Source organism: Mytilus trossulus, chromosome 3, assembly GCF_036588685.1.
Source record: "Mytilus trossulus isolate FHL-02 chromosome 3, PNRI_Mtr1.1.1.hap1, whole genome shotgun sequence".
NCBI lineage: Eukaryota > Metazoa > Mollusca > Bivalvia > Mytilida > Mytilidae > Mytilus > Mytilus trossulus.
This window is the reverse complement of record NC_086375.1, coordinates 63,789,298-63,808,714: the sequence shown is the minus strand read 5'-3', so window position 1 is coordinate 63,808,714 and position 19,417 is coordinate 63,789,298. Positions and strand designations below refer to the sequence as shown.

The 19,417-nt window shown below is 32.4% G+C and overlaps 1 protein-coding gene across 1 annotated transcript; it reads left to right on the top strand.

Annotated features, from left to right (window-relative positions):
• The first annotated feature begins 9,229 nt into the window (after positions 1–9,229).
• Positions 9,230–11,838, top strand: LOC134709628 (sterile alpha motif domain-containing protein 15-like). Its single transcript, XM_063569779.1, has 3 exons — positions 9,230–9,398; positions 9,766–9,864; positions 11,436–11,838. Exons 1-3 carry the CDS (start codon positions 9,273–9,275, stop codon positions 11,631–11,633), a joined length of 423 nt encoding a protein of 140 aa, XP_063425849.1. The 5' UTR covers positions 9,230–9,272; the 3' UTR covers positions 11,634–11,838.
• Positions 11,839–19,417: the final 7,579 nt, after the last annotated feature.

Below are 19,417 nucleotides of genomic sequence, written 5' to 3'. Positions count from 1 at the left end.
ATAAAACTTCTCTATTCATATTTACTACTGAAGAGGAACATTCGCACTGGAATGAAAAACAATAATCTCAACTTCAAAATCATATCAATCCCTCCCTCTAAAAATAATATGATCGATGCAAAATTTCGTACGGATAAACGCCAATTATTAAATATAATAAATGTAAATTCGTGACACGAAGATGGTCTTACCTGAAAGGATTAATGTGTAATTATATGGATATTAACATATACAACACATTTTATAGTTCATAAATAATAAGGAACTACCATTGTAATTATTTGCTTGCTTTTTTTTGTTATTCTGTCCAATCCTAAACACTTTCCTTAACTTGATAACATTCGGCCAAAGGTTATAAGAGTTTAGGAATAAGACAAGGATAATTGGAAAAACCATCTTTCAGTCTAATGATAAAATCATAAATCATTGTTTTGATTAAGATGTTGGTGCTGAGCCTATTGAAAAGACAATTAGTTTTCAAATTTTTATCTTTCAGATTTAAAAAAATAAATAAAAATTGCTTCGTTCAATGATCGTTTCATGTACTAGTATTAACCTTGATCAAAAAGTTAAGATCGTAATAGAGGGACAAATACGAAGAATGAGAAGTTCCAATTCGATGAACTTGATATGAGAGGTCAACTGGGGAGTTTTTTTTTAAAGTATAATGACCATTTACCCCTGTATTCGAAAAAGGACATCACATTTAGTGGTAAATTGATAAAAGTAAAATCACAAAAATACTGAACTCCGAGGAAAAATCAAAACGGAAAGTCCTAATCAAATGGCAAAATCAAAGGATAAAACACATCAAACGAATGGACAACAACTGTCATATTCCTAAAATTGGTACCGACTTTTTAAAATGTAGAAAATTAAGGATTCAACCTGGTTTTATAGCGCTAAACCTCTCACTTGTACGACAGTTGCATCAAATTTAATAATATTGATATAAATGATGCGTGAACTAAACAAACAGACACAATAGATAAAAATGTCACAAATAAAGGAAAAACGTATAATTCGGTATGTCACATTCGTGAAAAAGAGACAGGATTGTAGTTACGACATAAGGAACATAAATTATCTGATATCATCTGTATAACAAATATGCCACAACGGACTGAATACCAGGCTTAAGATATTTTTCAATATCTACAATTAACCCCGGTCACAACAGATCGTATGATTGTTTGTCGTGGAAGATCTATAAAGATGTTGTGGCACTGTTGTGCAAAATGTCAAAAAAATATTTGTTCACATCAGCTACGACACGTCCACGATGGTTCTATGATGGGAACCCAACAGAAAAAAAAACTGTAATTGTACTGTCGTGGGTTTGTCGCAAGTGGGCCGTGTGACAGTCGTACGACAGTCGTGACTTGTTCGGGCTATTTTTTTCTGTTTTCGTGTCATGGGATGCGCGTGTTACTGTCATGTCAGTGTCGTGCCATTGTCGTACGACTGTCATAAGACTGTCGCACAACAGAAGACGGTCACTCGCGTGTTTTACTTCGAACAACTATTATATATAAAGAAGGCCTGACTTTTTGCGAGTCATTTGCTATTTGCTTTCAGAATTGTTCAGTGTCATTATATGTTTGGTCCAAGTAAACGACGTTTTTCGTATTAGTTTATATGATAATTGTTAACCTAAACTTTCCCTGGTTCCTACTGTTCACGGGCTCGAATAAACGCTAACAGGACCATGTTTTGCTCTTGTTGAAGTCCGGCAAGGCGCCTATTCAACAGGGCCAAGCTTAATTGTCCTGGTGAAATAGTAGACGATATGTTTTTCCAAACATTCATTCCTGTCGAATTGTATTCTTCTCAATAAAACGAATATATGTTGCACGACAAACGTAGCACTGTAGCATGGCAGGCAATCAATGTTGTGCGATCATCGTACGAAATTTGGTATTTGTGAGACAATCGTCCGACTGTATCACGAGTGTATTGCGACAGTCGTACGATTGTTTTTATCAAATGGTTTATGGTGGTACCCACGACAATGTGTTTATCGCACGACAGTGGTAAGACACTATCACGACAGACACAAGACAGTGACACGACAAAAAATTGTTGAGCAAAAAAGGTGCATGTCCAATTTTCGATCCACGACACACTGCAGCTTCACGATGCTCAAAATATCGTGCGACTGTCGTACGACGATCACAGATAACCCACGATTTGACCAGATTTCATGTCGTGGGGTTGCATAGATGTGTCGTGGGTACGTTGTGACCAGGGCTTTAGTAGCATTAATGTCATTTATCCATATACACGATGTTTATATGTACCTTGTCTGGCATGATTGGTAAAATAAAATGATGTCTAAATATATAAATGGCTAATGTGTATAGAGGAAAAAATATACAATTTTGAAGAAAAAAACTTCCAAATTGTATATGGCTTATATATCCTCTCAAAAAGTGAAAACGGTCCGAGTCAAACAAAAACGTAATAACAAAAAAGTAATATTTTCGCTTTTTTTCAAGCGAACATGAAACTTTAATAGTGCATCTTATTTTAAAAAAAAAATTTGATTCTTTTTAAAATATCAAGTATTTTTATTGCATTGTTTTGCTAAAACATATCCGCGTTTTGTTGCAAAATACACGTCAATGTTGTCCTTGGCCTTATAAACATAAGCGACAATGTATGTTAATCTGACAAATAAGTGACACTCATTTAAAGGTAAATTTCCTTAAACATGTAAACAAATTTGACCTTTACTTGTTTTTTTCACGTAATTGAAAAGGCCATCTTGGGGCATTTTCTTCCGTGGTGAAAAAAACCAAATAAAGAATTCGAAGGAGAGTCGTTGTTGGCTGAGTCTGTTAAATCTTATCCCAGTTTATTTCTATAAGTCAGAAAATCAGAGTCATCATAAACATATAACCATTTTAAGAAATCAAAGGTACTCTCTGTCTTTTTTGTTTCATATTTTGTTCGCACAGGTATTCCCAAATCAAGGGAGGTAGGGGGGGGACTAAATATTTTAATATTTTGTTTGATATTTAGTTTTGACAGAAAAAAATGTAAAAACAGGGTGCTTACGGGCTGTAAAAATGTGAGTATGCAGTCATTCATCAGTTGGTCCAATAATTCGAACTTTTCAAGGGATAAAGTATGAGACTTGTCAAGGAAAATAGACAACTCAACCACAACTAAATTTGTATAGTACTTACAATACAAATAAGAAGATGTAACGTGACTGCAAATGAGACGACTCTCACTCAATAAGAGATCAATAACACTAATTGACACAGAAATTAACAACTTTAGGTCACCGAACTACCTTCAAAAATGAGAAAAGCCCAAACCACATAGCCAGCTAAGTCATCAATAAAAGGCCCCGAAATTACAAAAGTAAAAAGTAGAAAAGAAGGGATTTAAACGTCGTCAGTATGTCTTGCCATTTTCATTTTATAACTTTGTTCAAATACTACGATAATGAAGATAGATATAAGGGTCCAGGCGTTGTGAGGACTACAAGACATATCCTGGTTGTTTTCCTGTCCTCACTACTTGTAAATCTAGACGTTTTTACTTTAACTCCGGTTTCAAATTGATCCCTTGTCAAGGACTTTCGGAATCAAAAAATTGAACCATTTTTTGTCTTTCTGCTTTTAAATTTTTATATATTTCCCCTCACGCATAACATAATGAAAAATGTAGTTTTTTTAGATTTATTAAGACGTCTATCAACACCGGACAACATACACGCCGCCCATAACGACTTTCATACCCATTGACCGAAAAAAAAACTAAATTTGAGCTTGTAGATCTGTTTATATAACCATTTCATAATTTAAATGTCACTTTTTGATGCAATTTCTCGTGGGGCAACTAATATTGTAGGAGTTCAACTCCATGTACAACCATAAATGATAATGTATCTCTTCGTTAAAGTATTCACCACAGCATAGCATTCTCCGATTTTCAATACTTTGATCAGTTGAATAAGAAAATCCCGATTTAGAAATGTACATAACTTTTGAAGCAGTGATAATTACTCCACTCAAGCACAACCGGAAGGTCCTCTCACGGTTTTCATTTCAGAACCAAATGTTCTGCGTGTGTAGATTACCAGCCGTGTGTATAGAATAGGTCTTTCTAATAACAAATAGAAAATCTGGTGTTTTGTGTCACTTCGTCTATCGTTTTCCAGACCAAATCAATCAGTAGGACTGTTTATTTACTCTAAAAGAAGTATGCAGACTGTAGTTTGTTATCCTGATTCGTGATTGTTCGTGTTGGGTTGATTGGCAGTATAATTCGGACACATCAGTGTTATGCCAAAGTGTATGTACTGTTATATTTTTTGTATATTCCTCTATTCAAAACGAAAACTGGACATAATGATAACAACGTAACTCCATTATTACTGGAGGTGCAATAAAATGAACAATTTACTATTAATTTGGGAAGACATACCCGTGATAAAACATTCGCAGCTTGTTTTAATAATTATTTTAGATAACAAATAGCGAAAATCGACCCCCCCCCCCCAAAAAAAAACCCACACACAACGGAAAAAAAAGAGAGCAAGATATTTTTACACAAGTTCAACTAGTCTCAATGGTATATGTGTAACATACAGAATATTGCGATCGGGAACCAGTTAAACTAAACATATAAAGGCGGGTCCCGACATGAAGCCAAAGTAAACTGTCCACCTAATTCACTGCGTGACTTAATTTGCCAGTATTCAATACTTATTTCCACAAATACATTTACATTAAATTGTTTCGGCATAACTAAATGCAAATGTATAACCAATAAAACAGATGATAATACGAATACTAGGAATCCCGGATCATGATAAGAGCACGGTAACTCTCTAAGACATAATTATTCTTATCATAAAGCGGTTGTTCTAACATTTTTAATAGAAGTAGAAGTAGATTATGAAAAAACGTTGATGAAGTCATGGTCACATGACAAAAGTAAGTCTATGAGTTGATAGACAAAAAAACTTTCAGCAAATCAGAAGACGCAAACATTAAATTTAAGTAGATTATTCATTATTAATAATTGGTATTTGAAGTTATTTTATTGCAGTTTTATGCAATTCGGAAAAGTCTCATGTTATTAAAGATATCGAAGCTTCCTGGTTTAAACATTTAAGAAATAATTTTGCATGTAGACATGTGCAAATATGCAGCGTTTTAAATTTTCATGTATGCTGTTTTTACGACAATTAGTGGTAACAACTCTTAATTACATTAAAATTAAACATTTAATGTTGAATAATGACATAAATTGGGCAATAGACAGGTATCATACCATGCATGTACGCATTATACGACCATTTCTTATTTGAATACATTTTGATAGCATATACATATCTTATAAATTTCAGTTGACACGAATAACAGTCTTATTACTAATAAATACCAGATAAAGTCATTAAAAAAACGCGTTATCACATGAAAAGGATACGCGAAACAAAACAAAAGATTTGTCGATATGATTGTAAAAAGGAGATAATTAAATGAATGTCCTCTGTCCCTCTCAAATAATGATTTAGTGTGTCCTAACATTACGAAAAATATTAGAATACACCTAAGCCTTAAAACTAAATTGAAGACGAAATGTCATACGAATATTTTAGGAAAGTGTAAGTCCTAAGAAACCTTAACAATTGAACCCAGTATAATACAAAATATCGTAATTTTAAACGCTAACATTAACTTACCTACCTTGCTTTATACGGTCATAAAAGATAATGTTTTGACAACAAGTGGATTGCTGATGGGGTTTTCCTTCTTAAATACAAGTTATAATGTGCGATGTCAAATCCTGAAAAGATTAATTACATGACTTCATATCCTTTATATAAACGATTCACATTTTAATTAATTACGGGAAATCATATGCAAGGTGTTAGGTAAGAAACACATGATATCAAAAACCACCAGAATTTGTGATTAACTATTATTTCCTGTAATTAACAAACTGGATTACCATACCTGCAACATTTTGATTTACCACATTCGTGATGGTGTTGCTGTATACTAGTAATTCAAGGCTTTATAGTTTTGTGTAGGAGCCAGCCGAGGAAGGCCTCCTGGTGCGGGATTTTCTCGCCGTGTTGAAGAACCATTGGTGGCTTTCGGCTTTCTGCTCCTTGGTCGAGTTGTCCCTTTGACACATTTTCCATTTCCATTCTAAATGGTATGTAATCATTTGCCAAATTCCTTTAAAACTATTAAACAATATTTGCATTATAGCATACATGTATATAATGTTCCATAATCTTCAAATATTATAATGATAAAATTAGAGGACAATTTGAATTTCTAGAAACGAGATCATGATGATTTCGGTCGAAGATATCTTGGCTTGGCACTAGCTGAAAATAAATGCACAAGACAAGATGAAAATGAAAATTCTGCGACACAAACCGCAGGAACTAATTGTGTTCAAAAGCGTAAAGAAAGAGTAGAGAAAACTAACCATGCGAAGTTACAAATGAAAATGAATAGTCAATCCACAAACCGTTTCTGGCACTAAGGGTATCAAATGCATTGTTGCCCTATAACCATCTCTGAACAAACAAAAAAGTCAAAGTCTCCAATGACTGCGTTGCAATATGTGTGGTTACTACATGTGTAGCTAAATTTTGCTAAGTTCCGTTGTCTGGGAAAATTAGAAAAGAAATCTCGAATAATTTCATTATAGCAGATGCAAAACTACAATATATATTCATGTAAAATTTCAGGGTACTGGCTTAAAACTGTATAACAGGTTGATTACACAAAACGTGTACCCTTATTATATTAAGTATACAAGAAATCTACAATATTTATTAACCTTTTAGCAAAATTGACAGTTAATGAATACAAGAATTTGACATAAACAGTTAGAAACCATTTACTTTGATTTATAATGTACATATATGCAATGTACGTATATCGTCTAAAAAGGTAAAATGTATTTGCACGATTTAGTACAATGTAGCAGGAATAAAAAGAGAAGATCGCTTGACAAGATTTTTTTTTTAATTTTCTTTCATCGTTCTTGGTTTATGTTTTTGCCTCTATACTTGCCAATTAAAAAAGTTTGATACCAAAATAAACGATTGCCAGTCTTTCATTTGATTTTTGGTAAATCATCTCCATGTGTTTACATATCTTTTAATCTTTGACTTTCCTAATTCCAAGAACTTATCATTGATAGAAGTATAACATTCAATCGTAAAATGAGGTGGCCCTTTTTCTACTAGACGTATTTTATGTATTATCTTTTAAGGGATTTATAAGCAATGCCCATCAAATGCAAGTTTATAGATATTCATATATCTCCATTTCATACACGCTGTGTCAAGGCGAGAAGTCAGTTCAGATGCTAAATAATTGTACCATTGAGGTGTATCCTGGTCCCATAGCCGTCATCTTGAACTTACTCTAATGTAAGCTAAAGCTTGTTTCTATATTGTAAAAATGAGATGGGTATCATTACCAAAGAGAGATAAAATGACGTAGCTCGAACCGTACACAAATATATGTAAGGTCCCGACATGACAAAATGTGAAACAATTCAAACCAAATTTCATCTTAGATGCATGATTTTTTTATTACTTGTTGGCTTTGTTCGTAATGTTGTATTCTAGTCAATTGGATGAACAACCTGCAACTATTTGCAACACATTTGTTTTTTTTCTCTCTGGTTAACAAGTTTATTACTATCTATAAATAGAACAACATACTAGCATATACAAAAAATCATTTGGCTGAAAGTGGTGTAATTAATCAAACCTGTTTATTAGTAAAAGTAAACAAGGTTATCTTAGTTGTTTCTCCTTATTTGGAAAAATGTCGTTATAATATTAAATTAAAACATCTAGTTTTCTTAACTAAATGAAAACGTTTTACACTTTCTCCAAAATTCGTAGATTTGGTTAAAGATAAAGACCGACTTTTGGAGTCCGAGACATTTTTCTAAATAAAAACAAACTATAATTTCTCTTTTTTCTCATACCATTTAGTGCATCATCAACCCGCCAACTAACGTGTGTGGTCTCATGTGTTCCGTAGGGATAAGATGATCTTGATCATTCGTGTTGCACATTTAAGTACAAACCCGGTAATGAGTCCAATTCGGTTGGTCACATTCGAGGAAACAGGACGTCTGGGATTGTAGATAAGACAATCGTGATGCGTACGTAGAATTTCAACAATGTCTTTAAAATTGAATTGGCAAGTACTCTTTTCTAATTGAGTATTATTACGAATAGAGGCAGGTATGAGGTATTTAATGTCAATGAGACAGCAACCCGAAAGACTCAATTTTAAATTCATCATTTTGTTGCATATCTTTATTCTTTCGGTTTAATTCGTTCACAACTTGTTTAAGCTCTGAATTATGTAGAGCTTGACGCATCGCACAGAAATCCATCTGTATAAATTGAAGATTGTACGTTGGCCGTTTAATGTTGTTCTTTGTTTATTATTATTTCTTTTTGTTTTGGTTATTTGTGTTGATAGGTTATTGTTTTATCAAAATCTTCTTGTATTCGCATCTCGATTGCTTGTATGATAATCAAGATTTATAAATTATATTTGTAATATTGGTACCGGTCATATTCATAGTTTTTTTTTAAAGACATCTTCACTGACAGCTAATTGCTTATGAACATTTTAAAAAAGGAAGTTAGATAGATTTGACTGCGGTGCTTTCCAGCAGTTAAATTTAAATACTAGTAAAAGAATACATCTCAGATTGATTTGGGTTCTTTTGTTAATATCTTAATATCTTTTCAATTGCAAAATACATGTCATTGTGTATTTATATCACAATTCGAACTGTACAAATGGTCCGGTCCAATTTTATAAACATTTTTATATCACTATGTCGGAGATAACGTATAAGTTCATTTTAACTCAGTTCTTCATTTGGCACGTCCACATGACATTCTTTTCCTTCTGAATCATGTTAGTCCAACCTTGTTCGCATGGCTTCGTGTAGCTGCGAATCGTAACTCTAACGGTCCTTAAGCTATTCTGTGACAATTTGCGACCCGAAAATTGTCCAAAACATCAGAAGGAGCATAACATCCGCATCTAGGATTCATGTGGTCTTTCTTCAGTTTTATTTGAAGTGTTTTGTAGATGTTTTGGTTTGTCCTTAGTCGTGGTTTTGTCGGTCTCTCTGTATCAATTACTGAAATAAGATTTCACGCTAATACGTTAACATTCATACAATATCTCCTTGTTTTGACGTCATAAAAGAACTTAGAAACGACGTTGAATAGAAAAGTGAATATGCAAAGGAGAAATAGTCGTGCAGTGGAATGCGACCTTCAAACAAGCAGTGTTCCTTCAAGTTTATATTGGAATACTGAAGAAGTTGCGCAATGGATAGAAGAATTAGGATTTCCTCAATACAGTGTAAGTGGTGAAAGGGAAAACTCCAGGTTGATATATATATATAGGCAAAGTGATGCACGATGGGGAGTCTTAGATAAATTTCAGAAGTCTAGTGTGTAATGTACGGAGCCCTGTTGGTCTCATATAGATAAAGAGTTGGATTTTTAAAGCCAACGCTTAATATGTAGAGTCTAGCTCTGTAGATTTAAAGGCCAGCGCTGGAGATGTACAGTCCAGCTTCCTGTCATATCGAAGACACCATTAACTGATTTATTCTTTCTTTCTTTTTTTTCTTCTTTTTTTGTATTTTCGTTAAGAAACCACCTCTTAATTCGCTGTAATTAAGACTTTTTGATTTATTTTTAACAGTTTTGCAACTATTTTTCAGATATGCTTTCGTCAAAATTTTGTAAATGGAAGAAAACTTATTGCAATTGATGGTTCTGCACTTCCGAACATGGGGATCCACGACTATGAACATATCAAGGTATTTTGTTTTCTGACCTAAATGTAGTAAACAAATTGCAACCTGCTTAGGGAATGATTAATCTATTTTTGTTTATAAATTCAAACGTCCTAGATTAATATTTGTACTCAATGTGTACCTACAATAATTTACTTTTAAGTCTCTAAAAAGTATCAAATTCATTTTTTCTATGTAAACCTTTTACCTTTTAAAACACATTTTCCTGCAACAAATAAGATGGCCTACATCATACGCACCGGAATTTATGGTACCATACGTTTGCTCTTATCCCCATTGTTATCCCCAAAGGAATTTCCCGACCTCAAGTAAATCCCGTTATGTGGATATAGGAAGATGTGGTATTCATGAGTGCCAATGAGACAACTCTCCATCCAGGTAAAAATTCATAAAAGTAAACCATAAGGGGTCAAGGTAGGGCCTTCAACATGGAGCATTGGCTCACACCGAACAGCAAGCTATAAAGAACCACAAAACTACTATAGTGTAAAACCATTTAAACCTGAGGAAAAACAACTGTCTAATATATATAAAAACGAGAAACGAAAATCACTTATGAACCACATAAACGTACAGAAGACAACCACTGAACATCAGATTCTGGACTTAGGACAGGTGCAAATAATTGCAGCTGGATTAAACGTTTAAATGGTACCAAACCTTCTCCCTTTTCTGAAACAATAGTATAACATCACAACATAGACATAAAGTCACTATAAAATAACAATTTGAACGCTTATCTCAATCAAAAAACGTAGTAACACATAATGAACGAATAAATTTGATCTGTGATAAATTGCATATACATAGTAAAAAAAAATAAGGGATGAATAATTAAGGTAAAAAGAAAATAAATAGGTTTAAACTAAGGTTAAAGTATAAAACCGCTGAGACATGTTAAGGCATCACTGTGTTACAATCTCAAAACAAACAAACATTTAGAAAAAAGCACAAAATGCATCTATCAAATTAAAAATACGCATTCAAATTTTTAGAAAAAGAGCATCAACTTTGAAAAAAAATAAACGTCATATCATACACAGGTTAAATGAAAATTAATTTTGTTGTTAAGTATACTTCTCATGTCTGTCATGATAATCTTCCGTTTAGGAATACCAAGAAGTTTTTTTCTTGAACAACAGGATATGTTTTCAACAGTTATTGGTTGGTTTCTTAGATTCTTTAGGTCATATTAAGTTAGCTGTAAAAAGTTTATATTTCAATAACATCGTGTACTCGGTCGCTTTCCATAGGTTACATTTTGTGCCTGTCCTTGACCTTATTGAATTACTAAGTTTCTGTCACCTAGTTTTTTCAGTAACTGTTACAGTGTACGTGACTGTTCAACTCCGTTCGTTCTTCATAATAATTGTACACCTCACATGCATGAGTATATGGTTCATGGATATTCATTCGGGTGGTATTTTTCCTAAACTTCCAAACATTATAATAGGTTTGCCTGACCTTGAGATTTCTGACTCATGATATATTGTCACAACCAACAGCTGAATAGACATACATTTTATGCTAATTTTTAATTTGTATAATTTTGTATTTTGAATTTTGAATTTTAGAAAATAACAGAATCAATCCGAGACTTATTGGGAATTGAAAAGGTAAAGAAAAAGGAAACAGCTATGAAAGATCCACGATATGCCTATATGGAGATAAAACGAAGAAGTGGCACCATGACCGATCATTTAACATACAAAGACTTTCTGAGAACAAATAAAATGTTCTTCCCTGACCATGTCAGGAAAATGTCAATGTAAATATTTGTTCTAAGCTTGTATCTTTCTGCTTTTATTCTTTAATTTTTGTGTATAACGTATTCATCAATTTTGATCACGTTGTAGGAACTTTCAACAGTCTTTTAAATTTAGTGTTGTCCTATCATGATTATATTTAAGACTTATTATATATAGAAAACTTATCTAATTAAACATTGAAAAAAATGAAATAAAAACTCTGTCAACATTCCTGTTAAATCTTTATTTAAGTTTGAAGTTTAATCCATGAAATCGTCAACATAAAAGAGCATTTTCCTGCTAAAAGCTAGTCCAAAGCAGACAAAATTGAGAATGAAAATGGAGGATGTGTCAAAGAGACAACAATCCGACCAAAGAGCAGAAGGACAACCAGCAATGCCAGGGGGTGAAGTCATAAAACTTTGCTCAGTGCTTGGAGCACAAAAATCATGCTCGAAACACCAAATCCTGTAATTTGATTGGTTGATTTTCGAGTCTGAGTACAAAAATCGTGCTCGAAAGTTTTATGACCGTGAGTAGCGAGAAACTCCCCAGCACCCGGAGGCGCTCTTCAGCCGGCCCTAAACAAATATGTACACTAGTTCAGTGATAATGGACGTCATAACTCCAAATTATACACAAGTAACTAAAATTAAAAATCATACAAGACTAACAAAAGCCAGTCTCCTGACTTGGGATATACATAGTTAATATATATGTCTCCGTTAAGAGCCGATAAAAATCGTGCAACAAATAACAAAGTCAATGTGAGACTTTCTTTGAGATATTGTTGTGTCTGGGAGACACAAATGAAGCCCCCCGCAGAAGCAAAGTTTTATCTAAAAATACACAAAACTGATCATGGGAACACATGTGTTTATGGTTTACTGTAGGACCTCTTATACAAGTTAATACTCCAGAATAGACAAAGTTCAACTATCTCTCAAAAAAGAAATTATCTATTTTGAATAAAAATCAAAACTCTGACCACATGCACATGCACACCTTCAATATATGTACAAACAGCCAGCAAATGTGAAATTTCCTAGCATTAAAAACTCAGATTAAAACTGTAGGAGGTGTTTCCGAAAAGGCTTAGTTCTATAACATATGAACCCGGGGGCATTATTTACTATTTCTTTTTACTGTTCTGATAATTTTTTTACTATCAATGTGCCACCGCATGTAAAAAAAAAAAAAAAATGAAAATATCAGTAAAAAAACGTTAAATGCGAAGTCATATATGTTATAGGACTACGAAAAGGCCGCGTATGTTAGTAGTCCTAAGTATATATGTAAAGCAAAATTATATCCGGGTGAAATTTGATCCGGAGGAAAAAATGTCACAGTAATTGTTGTTATTTTTTTATCCGGAGGAAAATATTGCACTGGGATATTTTTTCCTTTGCCGTGAAATTCTATCTGGGTAGTTAACTTATTGAATAGCCATTAGAAAAAACTTATTCTTTACAAATACTATGAAATATTAAAAGTATATTTGAATTTGACCTATTTTGTAAAAAAAAAAAAGTATTTTGATGGGAATTATTGCACAAATAATCATTGAAAACATTTCCTGAAAAAATTCAAGTAAATAACATTTTTTTTTAAAGAAAATTTTCATTAAACATAAGACAGAAAACCAGAAATAATTTCAAAGATGGTAATTGTGAAATAATACCATGATTAAATAAGGTAAGTGGAATGCATGTAAAAGTGAGTAGTTTTCAGATCTCAGTACAAATATAAATTAAAACGTAAAGGTAAAAATATAGTTGCTTTACTAATGTTAACAGTAATGGAAGAATTTGATTATGATAATATTTTTAACTATATAAATAGTTTTGGGATAAAGATGTAGTTGTTGATTATATGGAAATCAGATAAATTATAGCATAACAATATATTGGAACACAGGCAATTTTAACAGCTGGATAGTATTTACCTGTGAAATAATATCTGTCTTATTAAAAACTTATGTTGTAAGTCATCTTATATATATAAATGAATATATAAAAAAATAAGAGTCAAAGAAAAATTTCACTATGAAATAGATTCAGGAATATATTATATTGAATATCTTTAAAAATATAAATTGCTCATAATTACCTCCCTTTGATAAATTATGCAAATTTGTTCTACCTTTGTGAAACATTTATAATTAAAGTCAGGTATATATTGATTGCGAGTAACTTACATACTAGTTAATGGGAGTATATTTCACAAGGTTCTGTGAAATATGATACGGCAAATATATACCGGTACATACTATCCGCATAACACAGATAGATTTTCACTCCTCTGGATAAATTCTACCTGTGAAATACCATGCCTGGAAAAAAATTACCGTGACAAATTATCCTCAGGATAAAATATCCCAGAGGAAGAAATAAACCGTTACATATACTCGAGAAATTAAAACTAGAGGCTCTAAAGAGCCTGTGTCGCTCACCTTGGTCTATGTGCATATTAAACAATAGACACAGATAAATTCTTGACAAAATTGTGTTTTGGTGATGGTGATGTGTTTTAGATCTTTATTTACTGATCATTCTTTTGCTACAATTACCTATAATGAATTTGACCAAATAATTACAGTAGAAAGTATTTTGTGAAAATTTCCAAAAATTTACAAAATTTATGAAAATTGTTTAAAATTGACTATAAAGGGCAGTAACTCCTGATGGGGGCAACTGATCATTTTGTTCATGCTGATTTATTGGTAGATCTTACTTTGTTAACATTATCGCTGTTTACAGTTTATCTCTATCTAAAATAATATTCAAGATAATAACCAAAATCTGCAAGATTTCCTTAAAATGACTATTTCAGGGGCAGCAACCCAACAACCAGTTATCCGATTTGTCTGAAAATTTCAGGGCGGATAGGTCTGGACCTAAGAAACAATTTAATCTCCTGTCAGAATTGCTCTAAATGCTTTGGTTTCCGAGTTATAAGCCAAAATCTACATTTTACCCCCATGTTCTATTTTTAGCCATGGTGGCCATCTTGTTTGGTTGGCCGGATCACGCCACACAATTTTCAAACAAAATACCCAAATGATGATTGTGGCCGAGTTTGGTTAAATTTGGCCCAGCAGTTTCAGAGAAGAAGATTTTTGTAAAAGAATACTATTTTTTTTGAAAAATGGTTAAAAATAGACTATAAAGGGCAATAACTCCTTAAGGGATCAACTGACATTTTTGGTCAAGTTGACTTATTTGTAGAGTTTACTTAGCTGAACATAATTGCTGTTACAGTTTATATCTTTCTAAGATAGTATTCAAGATAATAACCAAAATCTGCAAAATTTCCTTAAAAATACTAATTTCGGGGCAGCAACCCAATAACGGGTTGTCCGATTTGTCTGAAAATTTCAGGGCAGATAGATCTTGACCTAATAGACAATTTAACCCCGTCAGAATTGCTCTCAATGCCTTGGTTTCAGAGTTAAAAGCCAAATTCTACATTTTACCCCTATGTTCTATTTTTAGCCATGGCAGCCATGTTGGTTGGTTGGCCGGGTCACGCCACACAATTTTTAAACTAGATACCCCAATAATGATTGTGGCCAAGTTTGGTTAAATTTGGCCCAGTAGTTTCAGAGGAGAAGATTTTTGTAAAAGTTTACAGACGACGGACGAGGGACACAGGAAGCAGGACGCAGGACGACGACGGACGCCAAGTGATGAGAAAAGCTCACTTGACCTTTTAGGTCAGGTGAGCTAAAAAATAAACTATCTCCTAAAAGAGCAAATTTGAGTTTCAACAATGATAGTAAAAAAAATATATCCGATAAAAAAAACGTTGAATGTAAATGATATGAAACTGCAGAGTCTATATTATAGCTGGACTAGACTATAGATCAATAATGGACAGACCGACAGGGGAAAAACAATATATGGTCCCAACGTTTAGTTCCGAGGGACCTTAAACAAAGCTTCAACAAAATATGATAATATTTTAATGTTAGGTGATCTCAATTATGATATGCTAGTAAATGAGAAAAGTAATACTTTAAAAGATGCTTGTGATGTTTGTGATTTAACAAATCTGGTCCACGAACCTACATGTCATACGAAGGGGAATAATCCAAGTCTGATAGATGTTGTACTGACAAATAAATCTAGTTTATGTATGAATATAAGAAATTTTAATACTGGTATTAGTGATGTACACAATAAGATCAGTGTACAGATAAAGGGTCAAATTTCAAATAAGACCACAGAGTATAAAACTTATAGAAGCTTTAAAAAATTAGATCAAGATAATTTTATTATAGACTTAGAAAAAATTGAATTTTCTAAAATAATAGATCAAGATGATATAAATCAGGCATATTCAGATTTTGAAAAGGCTGTGGTAAATGTTTTAGACCAACATGCTCCCTTGAAAAAAAGAAAACAATGTAAACAACCAGCACCGTTTATGAAGCAGGAGCTACGAAAAGCAGTGTACAAAAAAAAGACAACTGTACAATAGGTATAACAAACAAAAAATCAGGTAATAACTGGAAACTCTATAGACAACAGAGAAATCCAGTCAATAAAATAAAGAAAACATCCATTAAAACATACTTTTACGAACGATGCATAGGCGGACCAAAAACATTTGATTTCTGGCCTACAATACAAATACAAATACAAATATTTTATTGGCACAAACACAATTACAATAATTGGCAATGGCCCATACAACTGGTATACAAATAGTAATAATGCATAGAATATCAATAGGCATATTTCGAACAATATCATCGAACGATATCAATATCATCAACAATAAATGGTTAAAAAAATATATATCAGTTTCATAGTTGGTCAAACATAATAATTATCGAAAATAATGACAATATTAATATGTAATATTATGAACAATGATTATTAACAATTTTATAGAGTTTGTTCTGCTTTACGCAGGTTCAAACTGTCTGAGATGAAAGAGGAAGTTAATTTTAGGATTGTGTATGAATTATTATTTAATCATAAAAGATTATATTATTTTCATGTTTTTGAAATTTTGTAGGATCAACGATTATATTTGAAACTTTATGGTAAAATATGTCCCTTTTAGTTGAGTATTTTTCACAATGTAAAAGAAAATGTTTTTCATTTTCAATTTGACCAGAATTACATACAGAGCAGTATCTCTCATTTCTGGGAATATTTAGATGTCTCCCTCTTTCAATCATCAGTGTATGAGCGCTTATACGGATCTTACATATTGCAGCTCTGTCAATTCTGTTTTTTAATATATCAACATAGGGTGGTCTTCTGCCCATTATGTAGACACTTTTGAAAAAGTCTAACTTTTTGGATTCAAATATATTTGCATTTTGAACTTGCAAACATTGGTCATTAATTCTTTGTTTAATAGAATTTAAATAACCTTTAACATAATTAAAAATATTGATGATATAAGACATTCCAAGTTCATTCAAAAGACTCTTGACCTTTATGACCCAAGGGTATTAAACCTTTTATTACAAACAAAGGTAGTAACTTCACAAAAAATATCATTCTATGTGATGAAGAAACCATAATAAGTGATCAAAAGAAAGTAGCAGAACACTTCAATGACTTTTTTATAAATGTGCTAAAGATATTGGCAACAACACACCTGCTAATAATAACCATCCAAGTGTTAAAAAAATACACGAAAACAAAAATGCCACACAACAACTAGAATTTAGTGCCATCTCGAATGAATTTGTAGATAAACAACTTAAAAAATTAAACATAAAAAAGGCAACAGGAATAGATGGCATATCAGTTAAAGTTCTAAAACTAGCACAACCAGTTATCACAAAACCAATAACTAAATTGATAAACAAGACTATAAAATCAGCAACTTTTCCAGACAAATTAAAAGAGGCACAAGTTGTACCATTGCATAAAAAGAACAATGTACTTGTTGTGGGCAACTATAGACCAGTAAGTATACTTCCAGCAATTTCAAAATTTTTGGAACGAGCAATTTACAACCAGCTAGTTGAATACTTCAATACACACGTTCATCCATACTTATCTGCTTTTTGACCAAAATATGTATGTCAAACTACTCTAATCATAGAGGACTGGAAAATGGCACTTGATCAAAATAAGTTTATTGGCTCAATTCTAATGGATCTATCTAAGGCTTTCGATTGTCTCCCTCACGATCTTCTACTGCTTAAGCTTGAAGCATATGGTCTTTCAACTACCTCATTAAAACTCATAAAAAATTACTTATCTAACAGGAAACAATGTGTTCGAATTAGCTCTAGTCTCAGCAATTGGCAAAACATATACAAAGGAGTACCACAAGGTTCTATTCTAGGTCCTATACTGTTTAACATCTTCATTAATGACATATTTCACTTCACCACAAACAGTTCACTCTACAATAATTATGCTGATGAAAACACATTATCTTATGCAAATAGAGATATAGACACCGTTATTAGATATAGGAAGATGTGGTGTGAGTGCCAATGAGACAACTCTCCATCCAAGTAACAATTTAAAAAGTAAACCATTATAGGTTAAAGTACGGCCTTCAACACGGAGCCTTGGCTCACACCGAACAACAAGCTATAAAGGGCCCCAAAATTACTAATGTAAAACCATTCAAACGGGAAAACCAAACAAAACGAGAAACACGTATATATTACATAAACAAACGACAACTACTGTACATCAGATTCCTGACTTAGGACAGGTGCAAACATTTGCAGCGGGATTAAACGTTTTAATGGATCCAAACCTTCTCCCTTTTTCTGAAACAATAGATTAACATCACAACATAGAAAAACACACGATAAAATATCAATTGGCAGACCTTAACTCAATCAAAAAACGTATGATTACAAAATGAACGAATGAATTTGATCTGCGATATCTGAATACAAATGCACAGTTAATTAAATATTAGAGACAAACATTCATGACCAACAATTTAAGCTAACAAACAAATTCAAACAAAGCCATGGCAGGACATCACTGAGAAATATTTAACCAATCAAAATTCACTTTAGAAAAAAAACGGTTTTAAAACAAATTAATTATAATCTTGAAGTTTATACAAATGGAAAGTGAAAAATTGAAGACATTACAAATAATCAAAGCTGGTGTACAGACAAGATCCATATAAATAAAAAATAACAAAAAAGCATTATAAACAGTATCAACAGGTCGAATTAATAAGAAAATACGATTTGAGAGTACTCGCAGTTACTGACAGCTAGTTAAAAGCCAAAACCAATTAATAATAAAAAATCATGCATCAGAGACTAAAACCAACTAAAACACATCCCAGGGATTTAGTATTTTAACGTCATTAATAGTCAAAGAAGACATGACTTGTGCAATGCCAAAAATAAATGTATCGACAGGTAGTAGGATAGTTAAGAGCGACTTCTATAGAAATACAAATTAAGGTGTCAGTGTCTCTATACATCTCGCCTCAAAAGATAATGAAATTTAGTTATGTTTTAATTTGCTAATGACAAAATCAATATTAGTGCCAATGTGAACTATATTCAGAGATCTAATTACAATATTGGAACGATAACCCTTACTTATAAGGTTGTTTAAAGGTTCGATGAGTTTACAAGGATCACATAGTGATTTCCTCGCTTTAAGTACAATATTACCATAAAATTTAGGATGTGAAATACCATTTTTAATAAGCTTTCTACAGGTATAGCCAAATTTTCTTATCAAATCTTTGAATCTATGAAAGAATTTAGTAAAAGTTTTAAGTAATTTATGGTATGGAAATCCCTGACACAACAATTTACCAGTGATGCATTGATTAGGTTACGTTAA

Excerpts from the sequence above, each read along its gene's own strand:
- LOC134709628 (XM_063569779.1), top strand. The coding sequence starts at position 9,273 with ATGCAAAGGAGAAATAGTCGTGCAGTGGAATGCGACCTTCAAACAAGC. Across the intron at positions 9,399-9,765 it reads TAGGATTTCCTCAATACAGT|ATATGCTTTCGTCAAAATTT; the intron begins GTAAGTGGTGAA and ends ACTATTTTTCAG. Across the intron at positions 9,865-11,435 it reads ACGACTATGAACATATCAAG|AAAATAACAGAATCAATCCG; the intron begins GTATTTTGTTTT and ends TTTGAATTTTAG.